We start from the raw sequence: 22,279 nt of genomic DNA, 5'->3' as shown, positions 1-22,279 counted from the left end.
CCCACGGGGCTGGGTCGTGACAGGGTCACTGCACTTCTCAGCCAACATGTTCACGATAACCGGACGTGGGGCCACCTGTCACGTGGCCGATGGATCGCCCAGAACCATGGTAGTACTTTGCTTCTTCCTGTGCTCACCGCACCTTCTGCTATTCGTATTCATTGTGTCTTTTGACTTTCAAGTTTACCCAAAGGCTCGATGGATCCCAGGCCGGAGTCGGCTGTCGAACCCACAACATCGGCACCCGAGTTTGACTCAGCGAGTGCGTCCCGTGCCCTTGCTGCTGCTGCTGCCGCCAAAAGGAAAAGACCCTCGGATAAAGGGCAACAATCGAAGAAGAGGGCGAGGAGCGTCACTCGGACCTCATGGGATGAAACAGAGGCCGACATTATTGTTCGGAGAGTCGCTGCCGATGCTCCCGTGGCTCCTATCCCGGAGGAGGCTGTTGCCGTTCCACCCCTTCCTTCTGCTGGTGAAGGACTTTTGATTCCGGTTTCTCACACAGGTGCGGAAGAAATTCTTTCCCCAGTTCCTCTAAGGTCGATTGACTTCGTCGACATTTCAGGTGAAACTTCTTCCGAGGAAGCTCCCCTGCAAAGGACAAGAAGGCCCGAGGAGGCGGCCGCTGTTGAAGTCGGTCAAAGGACTGAGCCGGTCCAGGAGATCGAAGTCCCCATTGACGTTGATCTGACGCCTGAGCATGAGCCTGTTGTAACTACGGAGCCCCCGAGCTTTGCCGAAGATATTGAGGCTGCTCCAAGTTCCTCTACTCCGGCTCCGAGGCCTGATGAGTTCCATGATATGTTCTCGAGCACCCCTCCCGCTACCGGCGAAGCTGCGGGATTCGGGCATCTCCCTATCCCTCGGGCCACGAGGTCGGCCAGCCGGTCCTCCGAATCTGGGGCCAGGGACAGCTTGGTGCGTATTTTTCCGACCCCAAGCGTGGAGCCGAGGAGAACAAAATCGGTCGTGGTCACCGTCCCCGAGGATTGCAGCTTCCTTTCTCGCCCGGTGGGCGTAGCGAGCTACCTGAGGCCTTTTGTCTCAGATTCGGACAAACGAAAGATGACCGGGGTCTCCTGGCAATGCCTCATCAACGAGGGTATGCATGCGGGCAACCGGGTAAGATTTTTAGCCGCCTCTGCACACCTTTACTGAGAATTTTAACCTTGTCTCGTTCAAGATTTTAACTTACTTTCTTTTGCAGAGTGTGGTGCTCGTAAACGAGGCCTTCGTCCGCGTCCAGCAAGAGATGGACGATCTTAAGGGCCAATTGGATGCCCAGGGCCGGGAAACGGAGAAGTATCTGCACCTTCTTCAGGAGAAGGAGGAGGAGTTGAACCGAGCAGTCGCTCTTTCCAATCTTCGGCCCGAGCTTGACGCAGCGAAGGCCGAGAATCGTCAGCTGAGGAGTGAACTGGCTGCCATGACTGAATACAACCGGAGCCTCGAAGCTGAGAAGATCGGCCTTAGCCGGGATAACGCCCACATTTCCTCGAGGCTCGGCGAGCTTGAAACTACCTTCTCCCAACTCTGAGAGGAGCTGGATTCGGTGAAGTCGAATGCTGCGAGCTTGGCCGAGAGGAATCGGCTGCTCGAATCTGAGAGTGCCCTATATCAAGAGGGTGCCAGGGTGTTCGAAGAGAAAGCGGAGAGCAGGGGCCGGATATGTGATGATCTGAAGAACGAACTTGAGGAAACGACCGATGCAAATGACACCCTCCAGGCCGAGCTTCAATCGGCCATCCAAATGCAGAATGTTCTTGGAGAGGCTCGGGATGCTCTAGCGGCGAAGTTAGCCCGGGCCGAGGCTGATTTGGACGAAGCTTGGAAGAGCGTGGAAGCCGCCGAGGCTCAGTCTACTATTGTTGCTGAGTACGAGAAATGTAAATCTCGGCGGATCACTCTTGAGCAAGCCGAGCATGGCTTCACTGATCTTCCGACCCTTATTGCCGAGGCTAAAAGGATCGAGGGAAAGGCCAAGGATGCTCTCGGTTCTGACTCCGATGACTCTGAGCGGACAATGTCCGAACGTTCTGGCTCCAGCCATTCCGGGTAGAGTGGCCTGTACTTGGCTTTTATCTTCATTTTATTTTTTGCCTTTGCAGGACTTTGGTTTTTTGATGTAAAAACACCGCTTGTATAAATGAAAAACGAATCTCTCTTGTTCCTTCGTTTGAATGTTCAATATTTTTTGTCCGAATTGTTGGTCCGTTTTAAGGACAAGCCGACTCGTAGTCATTTAGTTCACTGTGCCCGTAGGACTTACCTAATGCTTTGTGAACTTAGACGCCTCCGAATCACGATAGGCATTTCCTTAGGGCCGGTATTTTTCGGCAATATTTTAGGGCTGGTGTTCATTCGGGCACCCGAATCTCAGCCTTGGCTGGATTTTGACGTAACATTCCCCGTTTGGGGAGGTTAGAAAATTTCGGCTCGGATCGTTGTGATCTCGCTGCCTTAGTTCGAATTTTTTAACGATTTTGGCTTGGTTCGGTATGACCTTGTCGCCCTTGTCGAATTTCGACCATAATGCCCAGTATAGGGCGTGTGAATGAAGTAGTGCCGAAATACGGCGGTTATCACCGAGGTAAAGCCTTTTAACAGGAAGATAACCGAGATATTGCTTATCCAAACTTTCGATAATTTTTCATTGCAAAGTATTTGTGTACATGAGGACTTTGTTTCCTTCTGCTTTTGCCGTAGCAAGTACTAAATGGACATGATTCATTTTGATCGTTTGGTCCTTACACCGAAACCTATAGCAGAAGGTCCGGCCTTGCTTTTGCCGTAGCAAACACTCGGTGGACACAATTCATTTTGATCGTTTGGTCTTTACATCGGAACCTAACATTTTTGGCCCGGTTGGTTTGCTGGGGGCGACCTTCAGAGTGGGCGTTTTAGTCCCCTAGCTCTTAGCCGGGCTGCAAGATCGGGTGAGTGCTATTAAGTCCCCATTCGTTGGGTATGACCCTGACAGTCCGGACGTTTGTCCTTTATCTTCATCAAGTAACACGTTGTACTTGTTACCTCATTAAAAACCTTGTCGGAAAACCCATTTTGGGACAAAACCGTACTAAGGAAAAGAGTGCAACACGTGTTTTCAGATTTAGATTCTTTTCTTTGCTCGGTACTCGGTTTCCTGCAAAAAAGAAAGGTCAAAAATAGAGAATCATGGGGTGTCTTTACCTCAGCAGTAGTATCTTTTCAGATGAGCCACATTCCAGTTGTTGTGCAACCGTTTCCCATCCATGGACTCCAGTTGGTATGATCCTTTACCCATTACCTCGGTTATCTTGTAAGGTCCTTCCCAGTTCGGGCCCAGTTTTCCTTCGTTGGGATTCTTGGTGTTTAAGGTAACTTTTCGGAGCACTAAGTCCCCAACTTGAAAATGACGAAAATTGGCTCTCCGATTGTAGTACCTTTCCACCCTTTGTTTCTGGGTGGCAATACGGACCAACGCGTTTTCGCGAAGCTCGTCCTTGAGGTCGAGTCTTACGGCCATAGCCTCCTCGTTTGACTCCTCGATTGTATATCGGAACCGGAGGGTCGGTTCACCAATTTTTACGGGGATAAGAGCCTCAGCCCCGTAGACCAACGAGAAGGGAGTCTCCTCAGTGCTCGATTTCGATGTGGTCTTGTAAGCCCACAATACCTCCGATAATATTTCTCTCCAATGATGCTTTAATGCTTCAAGTCTTTTCCTCAGGTTTTGGATTATTGTCTTGTTCGTGGATTCAGCTTGTCCGTTTGCACATGGGTGATACGGAGTTGATACAATTTTCTTGATCTTCAGCCCTTCGAGGAATTTGTTGACCTTGCCGCTACGAACTGTGGCCCGTTATCACAAGTTATCTCGGCGGGGATGCCAAAGCGACCGATGATGTGATCCCATATGAAGTCGATGACCTCCTTTTCTCTGATTTTCTCAAAGGCCTGTGCTTCAACCCATTTGGAGAAATAATCAGTTATAAACAAAATAAAACGGGCCTTACCTGGTGCCCATGGTAACGGACCGATGATGTCCATCCCCCATTTCATGAAAGCCCAGGGTGACACAACCGAATGCAGCAACTCCTCAGGATGATGAATCATCGGAGCATGCCTCTGACACCCGTCGCATTTACGGATAAAATTCTTTGAGTCTTCCTCCATCCGGTTCCAATAATAACCGGCCCTAATAATCTTTCGGACCAAAGCATCAGCACCAGAGTGATTACCGCAGGTTCCTTTGTGCACCTCTCTCATTACATACTCCGTCTCTCCGGGACCCAAACACTTGGCCAGGGGTCCGAAGAAAGACCGCCGATATAACTGGTCGTCCACCAAGCAAAAACGGGCAGCTTTGGTCCTTAGTGACCGTGATTCTTTTGGGTCACTTGGGAGCTTACCATCACGCAAGTAGTCGATGTACTTGTTGCGCCAATCCCAAGTTAAACCCATTGTGTTTACTTCGGCGTGTCCGTTTTCTATGGTCGTGTTTAACAAGTGCACCGTTGCCCCGGGGTTGATTTCCTCCCCTTCGACCGAGGATCCCAAATTTGCTAATGCATCGGCTTCGCTGTTCTGCTCCCTCGGTATGTGCTGCATGGTCCATTCTTTAAATCGATGTAGTACCACTTGGGTTTTTTCAAGGTACCTCTGCATCCGTTCGTCCTTGACCTCGAAGACGCCGTTCACCTGGTTTACGACCAAAAGCGAATCGCACTTTGCCTCGATTATTTCGGCCCCCATACTTCGAGCCAATTCCAAACCTGCAATCATTGCCTCATACTCGGCTTCATTGTTAGTCAATTTAGCAGTTCTAATGGACTGTCGAATGGCATCCCCAGCCGGGGTTCTAAGGATGATCCCTAGCCCGGAACCTTTGAGGTTCGAGGCCCCGTCCGTATGTAGGGACCAAATGCCCGGTGCCTTTCCCGAGGTCAGCAGAAGCTCTTTCTCGACCTCGGGGACCATAGCCGGGGTAAAATTGGCCACGAAGTCGGCCAAGATCTGGGATTTGATGGCCGTTCGAGGTTTGTACTCGATATCATACCCGCTAATTTCTACAGCCCATTTAGTTAGTCTACTCGTTAATTCTGGTTTATGCATGATGTTTTTCAGAGGGTAAGTGGTTACTACATATATTGGGTGGCATTGAAAGTAGGGCTTGAGCTTTCTGGAAGCGCTTACCAATGCCAATGCCAATTTTTCCAAATGGGGATAACGGGTCTCCGCATCCCCCAAAGTTCTACTCACGTAATAGATAGGGAATTGTGTACCTGATTCTTCTCGGACCAAAACGCCACTTACCGCTACTTCGGAGACAGCAAGGTAGAGAAAGAGCGGCTCGTCCGCCTTCGGTGTGTGCAGCAGCGGGGGGGGGGGGGGGGGGGGGGGGGGCTAGACAAGTACCTCTTCAATTCTTGCAAAGCTTCTTGACACTTCGGTGTCCAAGCGAAGTCGTTCTTCTTCCTTAGTAAGGAGAAGAAACGGTGACTTTTGTCCAAAGACCTCGATATGAAGCGACTCAACGCCGCTATCCTTCCGGTGAGCCTCTGTACCCCTTTGACGCTATTCACTACTTCGATATCCTCGATGGCCTTGATTTTTTCTGGGTTGATTTCAATACCCCGGTTTGACACCATGAAACCCAAAAATTTACTAGACCGGACACCGAAGGCGCATTTTTTCGTGTTAAGCTTCATGTTATACTTGCGGAGCACATCGAAGGTTTCCTGCAAATGCTTCAAATGGTCCTCTGTTTCCAGGGACTTAACAACCATATCGTCAATATAAACTTCTATTATTTTTCTTATTTGTTCTTCGAACATCCCATTAACTAGGCGTTGGTAAGTTGCACCGACATTTTTTAGGCCAAAAGGCATTACATTATAACAGTAAGTCCCATACCGGGTGATGAAGGACGTTTTCTCTTGATCCCTCGGGTGCATCCGAATTTGGTTATACCCGGAGTAAGCATCGAGAAAACTTAACATCTCATGCCCGGCCGTCGCATCGATCATTCTATCGATGTGAGGCAACGGAAATGAATCCTTCGGGCATGCTTTCTTTAAATCCTTGTAATCAACACACATTCGAAATTTATTACCTTTCTTGGGCACCACCACCACGTTGGCAAGCCAATCCGGGTACTTTACCTCCCGGATAGAACCTATTTTTAAAAGCTTTTTTACCTCGTCTTTTACGAAAGCGTGTTTTGCTTCCGCCATGGGCCTTCTTTTTTGCTTCACCGGGGAAAACTTCCCGTCCAAGCTAACCTTGTGAGTTGCTACTTCTGGTGATATACTTGTCATATCTAAATGGGACCATGCGAAGCAATCTGCGTTAGCTCGAAGAAATTCAATTAGCTTGTGCCTGAGCTCCGGAGTAAGCCCCGTGCCCAGGTATACCTTTTTGTCCGGTAGGTACTCGAACAGGATGATCTGCTCCAGCTTCTCTACAGTTGACTTGGTTGCATCTGAGTCATCCGGCATGACGAACGATCTGGGTACCCTGAAATCATCCTCTCCATGACCCGGATCCGACCCGGTGTGCTTTGATTGCTATTTGGTGTCCTCTCCTCTGGTTACCTCTCCTTCCATCTGAACCGATTCTTTGGGCCGAGGTGCTTCTTCCTCTACTGCGAACATCTCCCTTGCAGCGGGCTGTTCACCTCGGATGGTTTTTATCCCTTCTGGGGTGGGGAACTTCAGCAGCTGATGCAGTGTTGAGGGCACGACCCTCATGCTATGTATCCAGGGTCTGCCCAGTAATGCGTTATACTTCATGTCCCTTTCGATCACGTAGAACACCGTTTGTTGGATGGTACCATCGACGTTCACAAGCAATGAGATCTCCCCCTTCGTGGTTTCGCTCGCCATGTTGAACCCACTGAGTACCCGGGCTACCGGTACGATCTGATCGAGCAGCCCTAGCTGTTCGACCACTCTCCACCGGATGATGTTGGCCGAGCTACCTGGGTCAATCAAAATCTGTTTAACCTTAGTTTTAAAGATAAGTACAGAAATTACCAATGCATCATTGTGCGGTTGAATGATGCCCTCTGCATCCTCGTTGCTGAAGGAGATAGAGCCCTCGGGTAAATGATCTCGGATGCGCTTTTCACGAACAACAGAAACCTTGGCCCGTTTCATTACCGGTCCCCGAGGGGCATCGATACCCCCAACTATCATGTTGATTGTATACTGGGGCTCTACCGGCTCGACCCTTCGATGAGCCTCCCTTTCCTTGTAGTGACTTTTGGCTCGTTCACTCAGCAGCTCTCGGAGATGACCGTTCTTTAGTAACCGGGCTACCTCCTCTCTCAACTGGCGACAATCTTCGGTTCTGTGACCATGGGTTCCATGGTACTCACACACCATGCTCGGGTCCCGTTGGCCCGGATTCAACCTTAGAGGTTTCGGCCATCTTACATCTGGGGTACAACCGATGGCCGAGATGAGACCCGAGGTACTGACGTTGAAGTTGTACTCCGATATCTTTGGTGAGTCTTTGTTGCCGGAAGAGCTTCCGGCATCGCTCCTGAATGAGAGACCCCGGCTGTTCGGCGGGCGCTCGACCCGTTTGCTACCTCGACCGGAGAAACGACTCGGGCTCACCCTTGATTTTTCTGACCTAAAACTTTGCTTCTCCGAATGGGAGTATAGCCGATACCTTTCCTTCGATGATTCAACCTTTGCTTCGTAACCCTTCCTTGGTCTCTCAAAGCTTTTATTCACACTTATTGGACTCGGGGGGAGCTCAAAATGATCGTCCTTCACCCGAATCTTCGACTCGTATCGGTTATGGATATCGGCCCATGTCACGGCCTCGTACTCCAGCAAACTTTCTTTTAATTTGAACGAGGCTGTTGAACTCAGAACATTGAGCCCCTTTGTGAAAAATTGTGCAGCCCACTCTTTTGGAACCGGGGGGGAGTTCCATCCGCTCCCTTTGGAATCGGTTGACGAACTCTCGTAATAACGCGTCGTCCCTTTGGGTTATGCGGAAAAGGTCGGCCTTACGGGCCTGCACCTTTTTGTTACCGACGTGGACCTTGATGAAGGCATCGGCGAGCATTTCGAAGGAGGTGATCGAATGCTCGGGTAAATGGTCGTACCATGTCAATGCTCCTTTTGACAGAGTCTCCCCAAACCTTTTCAGCAACACCGATTCAATTTCGTCCTCCTGCATATCATTGCCCTTTATGGCGTATGTTTATGAGGTCACGTGCTCGTGCGGGTCCGTTGTGCCGTCATATTTCTTGATATACGACATTCTAAACCTCTTCGGGATTAATTTCGGGTCCGCACTCGGAGGAAAAGGCCTTTGGATGTACCTCTTCGAATCCGGCCCTTTCAGTAAAGGCGGAGCCCCCGGGATTTGATCCACCCGAGAGTTGTACGTTTCGACCCTCTTCTCGGTCGTGTCTACCCGTTTTGCCAAAGTTTCGAGCATTTTTAGAACCTCAGTTGAGGATCCAGCTCCGGATCCATTTCTCTCAATAACACATGCCTCCTCCCTTCTGGGTTCAACAACACCGCTCGTTTTTTTCGGGGTCATTGTATCCCCTCCGTTCTGCAACCGGGCTATTGCGATTCCCTGCTCGGCAATCGCCGCTCTTTGCTCCTGCAACATTTAAAAAATTAAACGTAGGTCAATATTATCATTGGGTGTACCCGGTTCTTTCCGGCCCTGTGCCCGGGACAAAGTAATAAAATTGTGGGTATTTAGAGGATCAGTGGCCGGTAAAGTGGCATTCTCCTGGTCTACGGTGTTTGGTCGGTTGAGGCCCTCCCTAGAATTAACGGGGTTAGGATCAGAGGGGTTTGGTGGTCCTCGTGGACCGCTCCCTTCGTTTTCAGCCACGATTTCATTGTTGTTGACGTGACCAGATTGCCCACTGTCGGCCATTTAGTCAGTTTTCTCAGATACGAACAGAAGGTGTGTTTTTGATTTAGATGGGCAAGGTAGAGATCAAGATAAAAGACCACTATTATCCTAGCCCCACGGTGGGCGCCAAACTGTTTACCCCGAATTTGGATAATCAATTAAATTTTGTGAGTGAGTATAAGATATGTGGCTAAGTCTCAATCTACTTGGTAAAAGAAAGATATAAATATAGATACGATGTGAAGAGAGCAATGATAATCGGTGGTTTACTATATACTTGTATGTTTGCTAATGTATGAGTGTTACTTGATTGAAGAAATGTAGGAAATAAGCACAACAAACGTAACCGAAATCAGATATTTGAGAGAGAGATTTTGTATATATATTGCTACTACAAAGTGTTCTTGATGTGAGGAAGCCAACCCCCTCAAAGGAGAACAATTCCCCTTATTTATAGTGTTGCCCCATGGGCTTCATACATAAAAAATAATAGAATAAAGAAAAAGTTCTGAATTGGATTGGGTTGGGTTAGGTAGACCGTACGGTCTGACACCCGTACGATTGGTAGTTGAACACAGCAGGACGTCATCGACGCGTGGCGACCGCGCAACGGATCTCCCGGACCACCGGCCACGGTCAAACGGACATACGGCCTCGAACAACCGGTCATGGAAGAACCGGACCAACTGACGCTCTTTCTTTCCCCCGGTCCAAGCGTTTCCCCGGTTCAGAATGAGAGCCCTTATGCACGTTCTTCCCCCTTTCTCTCCTCGGCCTTCGGTCTTACCGGCCTAACGTATACCCGGCTTTTACCGTATACAAATTCAATAACACAATTATCATAACTTTTTTGATAATTGATATAACAAAGCTAAGAAACGATCACATCTCTAGTGAAGATCTAGTAGCTCAGTTGGTTGGCTACCCGAACTTTCACCTTGTTGGTGAGGGTTCGAATCCCACGTCATAATCCCCTCCCCATTTTCCCTTCCCCTAAAAAAATGATCACATCTGGCATTTTTTGGCTAATATCATTAGAAATATACTAATTGTGTTAATTGAACATTTTACGTTTAATTTTTTATATTAAAAAATCATTAAGTTGCATTTATTATTAGAGTGATGTAACTATGGTTTTTAAGTGTATTTCCTACTAGGTATATGTTATTTTTTCATATGCATTTAAAATTCATGTTATTTAATTATAATATGTTACTTAAGTCTATATATATTAAGTAACATTTACAAATAAATATCACTTAAGTATCAAGTATCTTTTGATTTTATTTTCAAACACCATCTTAATTAACATCTAATTAATATTATTACAGTAAGTTGATCTTGTATTCATTGTTAAAATTGGGAAATAATGTTAACAACTTCTTCCTCTGGTTCAAAATAAGTTTCCACTTAACCTTTTTCGCTAAAAAAATACTAACTCCTAGTCAAGAAATTGCCCAAAGTCCTTACTCGTATTCCACCAACAACTCGCGTATCGTATAGAGCTTTTTCCTGCTCACCACTCCTCGAGGCCAAGGACGGGGTTTCCCGGTAATAGGATATCTGCAAGAACCTCTCCTTACAGTCAAGTGGCTGAACGCCCCTCTCCCTTCTTTTGAGTCTACGCGCTTCCCCCTTGTCTCTCTTCTTTAGCTAATGATGAAGCAAATCCCTAAAGTCAAAGTAGTCCATGAAAGCATCTATTTTTTCCGGCCGCAATTAGGCCAATAGAAGAAAATCATAAGCTTGAAGAAAAGAGAAAAGAACCCTTGGATGATGCAGGCATCAGAGGCTTGTGGGAAAACATTCCCTGAGACAGGACTTCGACCGCTCTTAGTTCTTAGTGGCCGTGAGGTTACAAAGGTCGTGACTGAGTCTTGGTTGATTAGTTTGCCTTTTCTTGGTCTGGTGTGGCTAACAGGCGACAGAAGGATGACGACTTTTAGCCGGGAGAATGAAAGCATTAGTGGAAAGTTCTTTTGTTCGATCTGCCTTGGGTGGGGCGATGAAAGACTAAATTATCCTTTATTAATAAAACTCTTGCTTATTTACTGCCTTGATTAAATAGAGGCAAATTTGAAAAAATAAAGTTAATTCCTTTTTGATTTAGTAAGTGAACATTTATTTTGAATCAAAATAAAAAGATTAAGTGAACACTTATTTTGAATTGGAGGGAGCACTTAACAAGGTACATATATTTAACTACGGCCTTTCTCATATAAAAGATTTTTTTTGTGTAATTCAAGACATATAAATTAAACTTGTTGAAAATATACCTTAAAAAAAGAATTCCAAAATAAAATAAAATAATGAATAGAAATATTACGTGGATTGATGGTATCGGATCACTCCAATACCACATCGGCTACAGAACATTTCACAATAAAATTCGCAACAAAATTCCCATTTTCACAATTTTTTTACCAAAATTTCTTGCAGAAATATCGCCAAGTAATTTCATGCAGATTAAAAATCCACATGTAATTTACCTGGGAAACATAAATTCGCAGGTAATAATTACCCACGAAGGTTTTTTCATCGGATTTTTTTTCGCAGGAAAATCCCCATGAAACTAAATCACCTGCGGATTTTTTAGTATAATTTCCAAAAAACTCCCCATGTAATTTGCATTTTTCTAGTAGTGACGATACTGTAGTATGCAGAATCACATTTCACCATATATATCAGTCGGAAAATTTACTATTCTCTAGGGAATATACTTACACAACAGGACATAACATTAAGCAAAAATGTGAATAGAAAAGAAAGAAGACATAACCAGTTGACTTGGCAAGCAGCCAAAAAGTAAGAAAGCTGGAATAGGGGACCAATAATTGTTGGAGCAGAATTTTATTGAATCATTTCTCCCACTTTGAGAAATCCGTTCATTAAGTCCATCAAGCACCACTGACTATTCTCAGGACTCGTCGTCCGAATCTGAATATCATACCATTATTGTTTTATAAGCTAGCCGTATGCGGTCTGCTAGTGTTGTCTTGTTTGCATTTTTGCTGTGCCTGAGGCACTTCAACTGCGATTCTAGGGACACCATAACCGCTGACAATGTATTATCTAAAGGGGAAACTCGTGTTTCAGCTCTAGAAATATTCAAACTGGGATTCTTTACAACTAAATCTGATGACGGTGAATCCAACAAATATGTAGGCATATGGTACAAGGTGAGTCCTGAAACCGTTGTGTGGGTTGCCAACACGGACAAACCAATTCCATCATCAACTGAACTTTTGGTTATTGCTATTGATGGTGATGGTAATCTCAAAGTGTTGAACTCAACGAGGAACTCTTATTTCTCAACAGAACTCAACGGTTCATCTTTGAATTTGAAGCATACAGCAAAGCTCTTGGATTCAGGAAACTTGGTTTTAATTGATGCTTTGTCAGGCAATAGATTATGGCAAAGTTTTGACAACCCCAATGACACCTTCCTTCCTGGTATGAGAATGGACAATGGGCTGAAATTGACTGCTTGGACGATTACCCAAAAGGACCCGAGCCCTGGAAACTACACGTTTCGGCTAAATCAAGCAGGCAACTCCGAGTACACCATACGTCAAAGGACGGTCATCCACTGGAAAGGCTCAGCTTCTACTTCTGCTAATCCCTTTAGTTTTAGTGAACTGCCCTCCCTTGTGGCATACATGTTATCCAACTTCATTAAGGAATCTTTACCTCCAAGATGGTCTAATCGTTTTTCGTTACCTTATTTCTATAATTACACAAGGCTATTGATGAATTCCTCTGGAGAAATACAATTATTTCAGTGGTATGACAATAGTGGGTGGTTTCTTTTGTGGTCGGAACCGCAAGGTCCTTGTGGCGTGTTTAATACTTGCGGGAAATTTGGCGTTTGCAATAGCAAGAAAATGTCACGGTGCAAGTGTTTGCCAGGATTCGATCCTGCTTCTCCAGATGAATGGATTACCGGGAATTTTGTTGATGGTTGTTCAAGAAAGTCAGATAGTACTTGCAACCAGAAATCAGAGTTTGGAACGTTCTTGAATATATATCCTATGAAATTTAAGGAGCCGGACCTGCCATATTCTGAGGCTAAGAGTGAAGATGATTGCAGAAGGGAGTGTCGAGACAGCTGTCAGTGCGTAGCTTATTCGTACGGTGAAGAACATAAAGAAGCACAGAGAGGATCTTCTAGCTCGAAAACGATATATAGATGCTCAATTTGGACCAATGATCTCAAAAATCTTCAGGAGAACTATACTGGTGGCTTCAACCTCTCTGTCCGCGTAGACATTTCTGATATTGGTACTTCCCTGTCACAATTTGCCTAATCCTACGCCTGATTCTCTACTTCTTTATTTTCCTTTTGAAATTCTTACAACAATTCTGTTTTGATTTTGGATTCCTACTCCATTTCTCTCTAAAATATTTCAGTCATTTAGTCTTATGAAATTTATCACCTCAAACTTCTGAGACCACCCATAGCACGTCCTGCTATTGGTTCACTTCAAATACACCATATACAATTGCAACATTCCAATTTGTCTAAACATCATAAATGGTATTGTTTTTGCATGCAGACTTCTATTGTTTCAGAGAACTGCCAATTTTTTCCAGGCTCTGCAGACTACATATCTTCATGATTTATTTTTTCAAAATTCTGTTAATCCTTTGAAACTAGATTGAACTAAGAATGTATGTAACCTTCCAGTTTTACCAAATACAACAAATATGTAACCTTCTTGCTCCCCTTTCCTTTACCTTCCCCATCCTTAGACAGAATGTGAGACTTTATGTTTATTTGTCACAAATGATAGATTTTTATCTTTTCTTTTAGTGTGTTATGAATCTTATGTCCTAATTTAACATGTCTATTTCTCTCTAGAGTTTCTCTTCAGACTTTTTTGGTTAAGTGGATGTTATTTCGAAATAACGTTGGTTACATGCTGAGTTGATACTAAACTGAGAGTTGAAGCAGATAAAATTCCAGTTTATCAGTTGTCAAATGACTCAACTGTTATGCTTACAATGCCTTGATTTAGGAAAACTACGGTGCTTTCATTCCATCATGTCTGAATGGATATGCAGAGGAAAATCCAGTTTATCAGTTTTCAAATGACTCAAGTGTTATGCTTACAATGCCTTGATTTAGGAAAACTACGGTGCTTTCATTCCATCATGTCTGAATGGATATTTTTATAAGTTTGTTAGAGATAGGGGTAAATTTGGCCGGATTAGTACAGTAGATTTGATTGGATAATATAGCAGTAGGGGTAGATTGGCCTAATAGTATAACGGAGGGTAAATATAGATAATATGGAGTAAATTTGAACCTTCCCTGAATTAATCCCTTTTTAAAACATAGGATATAAAGGGAAAGCACAAGGCCAACAGGAAAATGGTTAATTTTTCCTTATATTCATTAATTAACAGCCAATAACTTTGCTTCCCTTCAGTACTACTCCCTCTGTTCCAAGTCATATTTCATATTTTTACTTTTAATATGTTCAAAAAAGAATGTTAAACTTTTTTATTTGAATTTGGCTTTAAACTTCTCAATTTACCTTCAATGAGATGATTTATCGCTACACAATATTTTTCATATTTTAAATCAAAAGCTTCATTTTTTTTTTGTTCTTTTAAATTTGGTGCTCAGTCAAACACCGACACATAAATTGGAACCGAGGGGGTACTATTATAGACTTCGCTGGACAGCCTACATAATCTGGTACAAATATTATTAATCCAATGAGGCCCTCCTTTGCCATTTCTTCCCTCCTTCTCACTTTACCTCTCAATCCCGAAAAAAATTAGAGAAAGAAAAATGTGAGTACATCATTAAGTATACGATTCTATATTGTGCAACTAGAATGTCAGGGTGTAACAGAGTGTGGATAATTGAGGGTAATATCTCTAATTTTCATTTTGCAGAAGTAACAAGGAGAAATTGCAAGCCTTGCGGCCCAATCGTTGTACCCTATCCATTGAGCAGTCAACCTCATTGTGGTGATCCTCTATATTATAGTTTCTTTTGCAATGATTCAACTGGAGAAGTTAGTTTTCGGACATTGAATGGCTCCTATCCTGTCATTATTGACAAGAAAACCGAACATTTGTTATACAATTGCATGCAGAAAATGTTTGTGATACCAAAAAGCCAGCGACTCAAGGCGTATGGCTCAACCAGTCATTGCCCTTTCATCAGATAAACTGGTGTTACAATGGTAAATTACAAAATATCAGTTCTGGTCCTCGAGTTAGTAATGAAATGCAGATCAAGTGGGACCTGCCATTAGAACCTACATGCATTGCTTCTACAGACTGTGAGGATTGGCCAAATTCAATTTGCAACAATACAGGACGAGGACACAAAAGGTGTCTGTGCAATCAATACTACAAATGGGATGGTTCCATATTAAATTGTACCAAAGGTATTGATTCTTCCTCTCCCAAGTACCACCCCTCCTTTTTGGTAGCTAATGAATGTTTTTCCTTTACAACGCGTTAGTTTGGTTAAAAAAGAATGACACTTTTTCCTTTTTCGTCTGATTAAAAAAGAATGAAACGTTCTTATATTTGGAAATTGTTTAACTTTGAACTACTTAGTTTACCTTAATGACATGTTCGTATAACCATAAAAATTCCATAACATGTTAAACAAGCTCTAAGAGCACCTTTTGGTATTTATGTGCCAAAAATCTTTGTTTCTTAAATTCTGTATCTAATCAAACAATGCCAATGAAACAGAGGTACAACATTGGACTATCGATGGGATTGTTTTTTGAAAATGCACTTGTTTCAGCCCTTTCATTGCAACAACCAGCAACAATTTGGTTATATTCTTCATCTTAGTCACCTAAGAAAGATTCAATTTGTTTTTCTTCAGATCATGCAGCGTTCGGAGCATGGAGTGACAAAAAAGGCAGCATCGCTGAAACTCAAAATTATTTTCGTCAGTCTAACTACTGGAATTATAACCATGTGCTTTATTGGCTATCTAATCTATCATAGACAAAAGGTAGCAAAAGGAAAGGTAATTAACGATGGAGCAAACTCAGTCATATCATCTTCCTGCTAGCTGGATATTGATATATATATTGTGAATTTGTTGCTAATTTGGAACTTACTTTATCTCATGCGAAGCTAAGGAAATACTTTTAGAGAACGACAGTTCATGCAAATATACGATAACTGAAGATGATAAGAAGCAGATTGACGTCCCATTTTTCAGCTTGAAAAGCATAAAAGTCGCTACTGACAACTTCTCAGATGCAAACAGGCTTGGTCGAGGGGGATTTGGCCCAGTTTACAAGGCTGGTTCTCATTTATTGTTTACTTCTTCTCCCTTCATTCCACTTTATGTGGCTTCGCTGTACTTGGAGTTTAAGAAAGAAAAAAACTTCTGAAACTTGTGATTTAAAACAAGACTTAGCTATTTGTGTGATTATCATCTTATTAAGAATAAAATGAGAATTTGAAAATTAAATTGTTTGTAATTATAGAAAGTTAGACATTCTTTTGAATAGGCTAAAAAGAAAAATATGTCACATAAATTTAGATAGAAGGAGTAATATCTTAATCATTTTTGAAATCATGTGTTATCATTGTGTAACTACTACTCCATCCGTTTCAATTTATATGAACCCATTTGACTGGACACGACATTTAAGAAAGAGGAAAGACTTTTGAAACTTGTAGTTCAAAATAAGCCTTGAAAATTTGTGTGACTGTAAATCATTCATAAAGTGAATTTGTTTCTAAATTAAGAAAGAAGTCATTCATTTTGTCACAGACTAAAAAGAAAATAGGTTCAAACAAATTGAAACAGAGGGAGTACTTAGTAAGGAATATTGTACAGGGTAAGTTCCCTCAAGGACAAGAAATGGCAGTGAAAAGGTTGTCAGTTATTCTGGTCAAGGAGCTGGAGAATTTAAAAACGAAGTAATGTTAATTGCCAAGCTTCAACACAGAAATCTAGTCAGACTTTTGGGCTACTGCATCGAGGCAAATGAAAAGATTTTATTGTATGAATATATGCCTAACAAAAGCTTAGACACCTTTATATTTGGTGAGTCTCCTAACTATTCTTCTGCCCCTTCTACTCTGCTATAACTTTTATGCAAATAGCTTGATAATTGTTCTGAAATTATCCTACACCGACCTTGCAAGATCATACTCTGCGCCAGTTATTGGATAGGAAGATCCGCTTCGATATTATCTTGGGCATTGCTCGTGGGCTTCTTTATCTACACCATGATTCGAGGTTACGGATAATTCATAGAGATCTAAAGGCGAGCAATATTCTATTATGGCCTGTTTGCATCTTATATGGCCTGTTTGACTGGTTGTGAAGCTTAAAAAAAAAGGAAAAGAAAAAAAAAACTACTTTTGGCACATACCGCAAGAACCCTTAGATCTATGGTCTAAACAGCGTTTTAAGTGGCTATAGGAGCATGTCGTTAATGTTAAAATGAGAAGTTTAAAGTTAACAAGTTGTCAAATATAAAAATATGTCTATTCTTTTTGCAACAAACCAAAAAAAAGGGTGTCATATAAAATAGATTAGAGAGAATACTGAGTCCGTTACGTCTAATCATTGGATATTATTATTGACTCAATATATAATTACAGGCTTGGAAACTATGGATGGAAAATAAGGCATTGGAGATGATGGATCCAATACTAGTGGATACATGCATTGAAAACGAAGCATTAAAGTGCATCAATATTGCACTTTTGTGTGTGCAAGAAGATTCAGGTGATCGCCCCACCATGTCAAATGTGATCATTATGCTTGGGAGTGAAAGCACGACTCTTCCAAGACCTAACCAACCAGCTTTTGTCACACGGAAAAACACGGCTAGCACGTCTTCTTCATCCTCTTATAAGCCATACACGGCTAGCTCCAAAAATGAGTTGACAGTTGGAGAAGGTCGATAATGTATTAATTCATGAAGCACATGTTTTCTAGTAGATATTGCTTGACGGACTGGTAAAGTACATATTCAAAGACTTCAAACTCTATTTAACATTGTGCACAGAATGTCTATAGTTTCTGTAATAATGGTAATCGAAACTGCTTAATTATAAATACTACATAATTCAGTACTCTTTTGCAGTTATAAGAAGGCAGAAGGATGGTTAACTTGTGCTATAATTTTCTATTCCTCACTTCATACCCAATAACATTCTGGGAAGATCGTTTAGTACCTCATCTTCTAGATATTAAAGGATTTGATTCACTTGGAATCAAGCCGACTGACTGCATATAAGCTTTTTTTTTTTTATTTTTTTTTATTTTTAGAGTTTAAGTTATATGTAACTATCTCAACTTAAAACTGGAAATTAAAGGATAATTTTCGGGTTTCTTATTGAATTAAAATCGGATTACAACTGAATTGAAATGAGAAATAGAAATGGAACAGCTAAACTACTTTGATTCCGTGAATTAAGAATGAACACCTGCAGAAATTGTGAGAACGGAGAGAGAAGAGGGAAGTAAAATGTGATTGAAGAGAGAGAATACCAAAAATCAGTTATGCCTTTGAACTCAACCTTGAGGTAGTTATATCTACTTCAACATGGAGATTAAATATGAGTAGTTGAGCTCATTAACTTGAGAGTAAATCCTGGCCTTCCACGTGTCCCCCATGCCTTTTATTATTTGAGCTCATGACAATCCCGCCTGGATCAAACAAACCTAACCTTGACCTCAAGGCTGTGAATCAAAACCCGGAAATCGAGTTTGCATATCAGTGTGATTATCCCAAGTAGCATCTTCTGGAAGGAGGTTAGACCACTGAATCAAGACCTTCACTACAATATTATCCAGCTTCACCATTTTTCGAGTCAGAACAACAAAGATTTCACAACAAACGGGCTATCAGGATTGGTGGCAGGTAAATCAGTCTGAACCACAACTCTAGACCCAATCGTAAATCAGTCTGAACCACAACTCTAGACCCAACCTTTCTCTTGAGGAGAGAAACAAGGAACATAGGATGCATTTGTGAAGTAGGAGGCAACTCCAATTCGTAAGCTACGGGGCCAATCTTCTCAAGAATCTTGTAGGGGCCATAATTCTTAGAACTAAGCTTCAAGTTCTTCCTTAAGGCCAAGGAAGTTTGTCTATAAGGTTGAAGCTTCAGAAAAACTTGATCACCAACTACAAATACCCTCTCAATTTTGTTCTGATCTGCATCATTTTCATCCTATGTATTATGGTCCACTTTTATGTGGGCATAAGAGCTACTATCATAACTTGGCTCTTTATTGGTTTAACAGAGTCACCACCTAATTAATTATGAGAATTAGGAAAATCGTTTTTAAGGTTAGTCTTCTTGAGAACCTTTTGAAAAGTATCAAAGTTGGTGTAAGGGTTCTGGTGATTCCTCGAGAAAGGTGTTAGGCACCTCGAAAGGAATCTGCACAATGCGGTTGACCCGTGAGTTTAAAAATTGCGGCTAAAGTATATATTTGCTTAAAAATGTGTTTAAAGGGTATATATCTGAAAGTAGAAAATTAGTAAAGTTTTGTGTCATTATTTGTTTACTCATGGCATGCTTGAAAGAAAGAGAAACTTGTGAAACCCGTTTGAAATTTAGTTTAAAAAATGTAGTTAAACTTGTCCCAAAAGAGTTAAATGATTTCTATTACTTTCTTGGACCAAACACACTCAAAGTTTCCTTTGAGTAGAGTTCCACTATAATTGGCCCAAAGTAGTATTTATACATGGTGAAACGCAGGTTTACACGTGGCATCTAGCTAACAAAACACGTGGTGGTTAGAGTAGGATGTGTCGAGTCATTTAGCGGGCCAAAGAAGAGGACTACTATTTTACCCTAGGTAAATTCACCGTAGTGAATTTACTCAGAAGTGATAGCTCGATAAGCTCATTAAATGGGGATGTCACGTCTTGTAGCCGTTACTCAATCAGACCAGATTCGGTGACGTTAAAATTGGCATTCAAGGCGGCATTTAAGACTCATTATTAGTCATTATTGAGAATAATTAAGGGCTGATGATTGATTCATACACTATAAACAGGGACAAGTTGCTTGTAATTGGGGATCAGTGAACACAAGGCAATCCTATTATATTTACTTCAAATTTTATTACTTAAAAAGCTCTTTTTATCCTTTAGTTCAATTCCATTCGTTTTCCCTTAATATTTAAAGCTTAAATATCAGTCGGAAGCATTCCTTGTTACGGAATACAGTCCGAAAGCTCACAGAGGCCCAGGCTTGTTCTTTAGTTTTAACTTTATCTTTTCTATATTCCATTCTAGTTGTTGCATACTTATATACCAACTTTGGCAAATCAAATCACATATCCTTTAAATCGCGTACAAATTCAATTGTACCATTTTCAGGGGTAAACAATTTGGCGCCCACTGTGGGGCTAAGGATAAAAGTGGTGGTTTGTTCAAATCTCACTTATTTCATTTGAAGTTTTCTTGTAACCAGGATTTTATCAGGAATGTCTGGGAGCCATGATCACAACGATGCTAACAACAACAATAACGTTTTCAGCAATAATGAGGCACCGGCTCTTGATCTAGTCATTGGCGAAACTAGGAATGAACACATTGTTTCACCTCGAGGGTCCAGAAGAAAAAACAACGAGGACGAAGTAGAGAACGTGGTGCGAGTGGCCAGGAATGATCTGGACAAATTATTTGACATATTGGACAAGCAGCAACAGGGAATTACCCAGTTGCAAGATAATGTGACGAATGTGTCAAATAAGGATGTTGAGGCTCGTACCGAAGGTCGGAGCGATGGGAATAGCAAGGGTTCGGAATCGAACGAATCCTTAGAAATCTTGAAATTGCACCAAGATCTCAGTAATCGAATGGAGAAGAATGAAAAGAAAGTGGATGTTTTCAATTCACGAGTGGACCATATACCTGGAGCACCACCAATTTTGAAGGGGCCAAATTCCAAGAAATATGTTTAATTGTCATTCCCACCAAGTGCTGCTCCGAAGCTGATCCCGAAATGATTTAAGATTCCAGACCTCCCAAAGTATGATAGGACTACGGATCCACAGGGACACGTGACGACATATACATGCGCGATCAAAGGCAACGACATGCAACCATATGAAATTAAGTCGGTTATGCTAAAAAAATTCAATGAAACGGTGGCCAAAGGATCTATGACTTTGTATCATCACTTACCTTAACATTATATAACATCTTTTGCTATGCTTGCAGATGCATTCATTAAGGCTTGTGCCGGAGAAAAAAAGGTGCAAGCAAGGAAGGCTGACATATTCAGAATAGCCTAGAAGGATGATGAGTTACTGCGGGAATTCATGACAAGATTTCACAAGGAGCGAATGCTCCTCCCCGCCCCGAACCGAGGAATCCCTTAGATATGATGCAAAAGGGATCTTATTTTATCCTTGATCAGAGATTTCTCTATGAAAAATATGAATCGGAGTTTGAAGAAGGGGAGGGAGAAGGAGCCCTTGACCCCCAGGAGGATTTATTCAATCACATAGTTTGGGCTCCTAGAATATGGCGCCCTTGGGGCTTTCTATTTGATTGTATCAAAAGGCCTAATGAATTGGGATTTTACTATTGGTCCAGGTCATTTCGGGGCAAGCAGATCATTTATAATAAAGAAGATGCACTTCAAGAGAATGATTCGGGGTTTTTGCAGAGTGGAACCATGCAGTACCAGACACGAGATAGATCTTCCAAAGAACAAGGCCTTTTTCGAATGGGCAGCAGAAGCTTTCACTAAGGGCTTAAATCCAAGGAGTTCTAGTGCGTCGCTAAAATTGAAGGAAAATGTATTGGATATCCAGCAGTAATATGGGCAGGTGTACACAACCGATATGAATCAAAGATATGAGTAGAGGATGATCAGTCCGAGCTTCTAGCCATGGCTACAGAAAGAGTTAAGGGACGAGAAAAGACGAAAAGAGTAGCATATTCGGACTTAAAGGTGTTAAAGGATAGATATCAACCTTACGGAACTTCGGACCGATCGAATTTTCGATCGGATCGAAGGCAAAATAATCAATCCTTTTCATCCTATAGGAGCGGTGGTGACAGGAGTTATGATCAGAGACCTTCAAGCAAAGGATTGCAAGATAAAAATACCGCTGTGACTTCCTTCGCTAATCATGTTGACAGTCCCAGCCTGTCCGAGTATAATTTCTGCATAGATGCGGCAGAATTGGTGTTAGTGATTGGACGCATAGAAGGTGCTAAGTTTCCGAAGGATATCCGGACCGATCCTAATTTTAGGGATCGGAGACTGATTTGTGCATTTCATCAAACGCATGCTCATCGAACTGAGGTTTGTCATCACTCGAGGGATGAGGTGGCCCGGTTACTGAAGGAAGGTCACCTAAGGGAATTCTTAAGTGAGCGTGCCAAGGAAAATTATGGCAAAAATAAAGATACAAATAA

The 22,279-nt window shown here is 42.3% G+C and overlaps 1 protein-coding gene and 1 pseudogene across 1 annotated transcript; both read left to right on the top strand.

Annotated features, from left to right (window-relative positions):
* The first annotated feature begins 11,598 nt into the window (after window positions 1-11,598).
* LOC132603503 (G-type lectin S-receptor-like serine/threonine-protein kinase At4g03230) lies at window positions 11,599-18,287 on the top strand (annotated as a pseudogene).
* A 2,946-nt stretch (window positions 18,288-21,233) lies between these two features.
* On the top strand, window positions 21,234-21,605 carry LOC132601556 (protein Ycf2 A-like). The gene has a single exon (XM_060314635.1). It carries the CDS (start codon window positions 21,234-21,236, stop codon window positions 21,603-21,605), a length of 372 nt encoding a protein of 123 aa, XP_060170618.1.
* The last annotated feature ends 674 nt before the right edge of the window (window positions 21,606-22,279 follow it).

Source organism: Lycium barbarum, chromosome 7, assembly GCF_019175385.1.
Source record: "Lycium barbarum isolate Lr01 chromosome 7, ASM1917538v2, whole genome shotgun sequence".
NCBI lineage: Eukaryota > Viridiplantae > Streptophyta > Magnoliopsida > Solanales > Solanaceae > Lycium > Lycium barbarum.
This window is presented reverse-complemented; position numbering and strand designations above follow the sequence as displayed.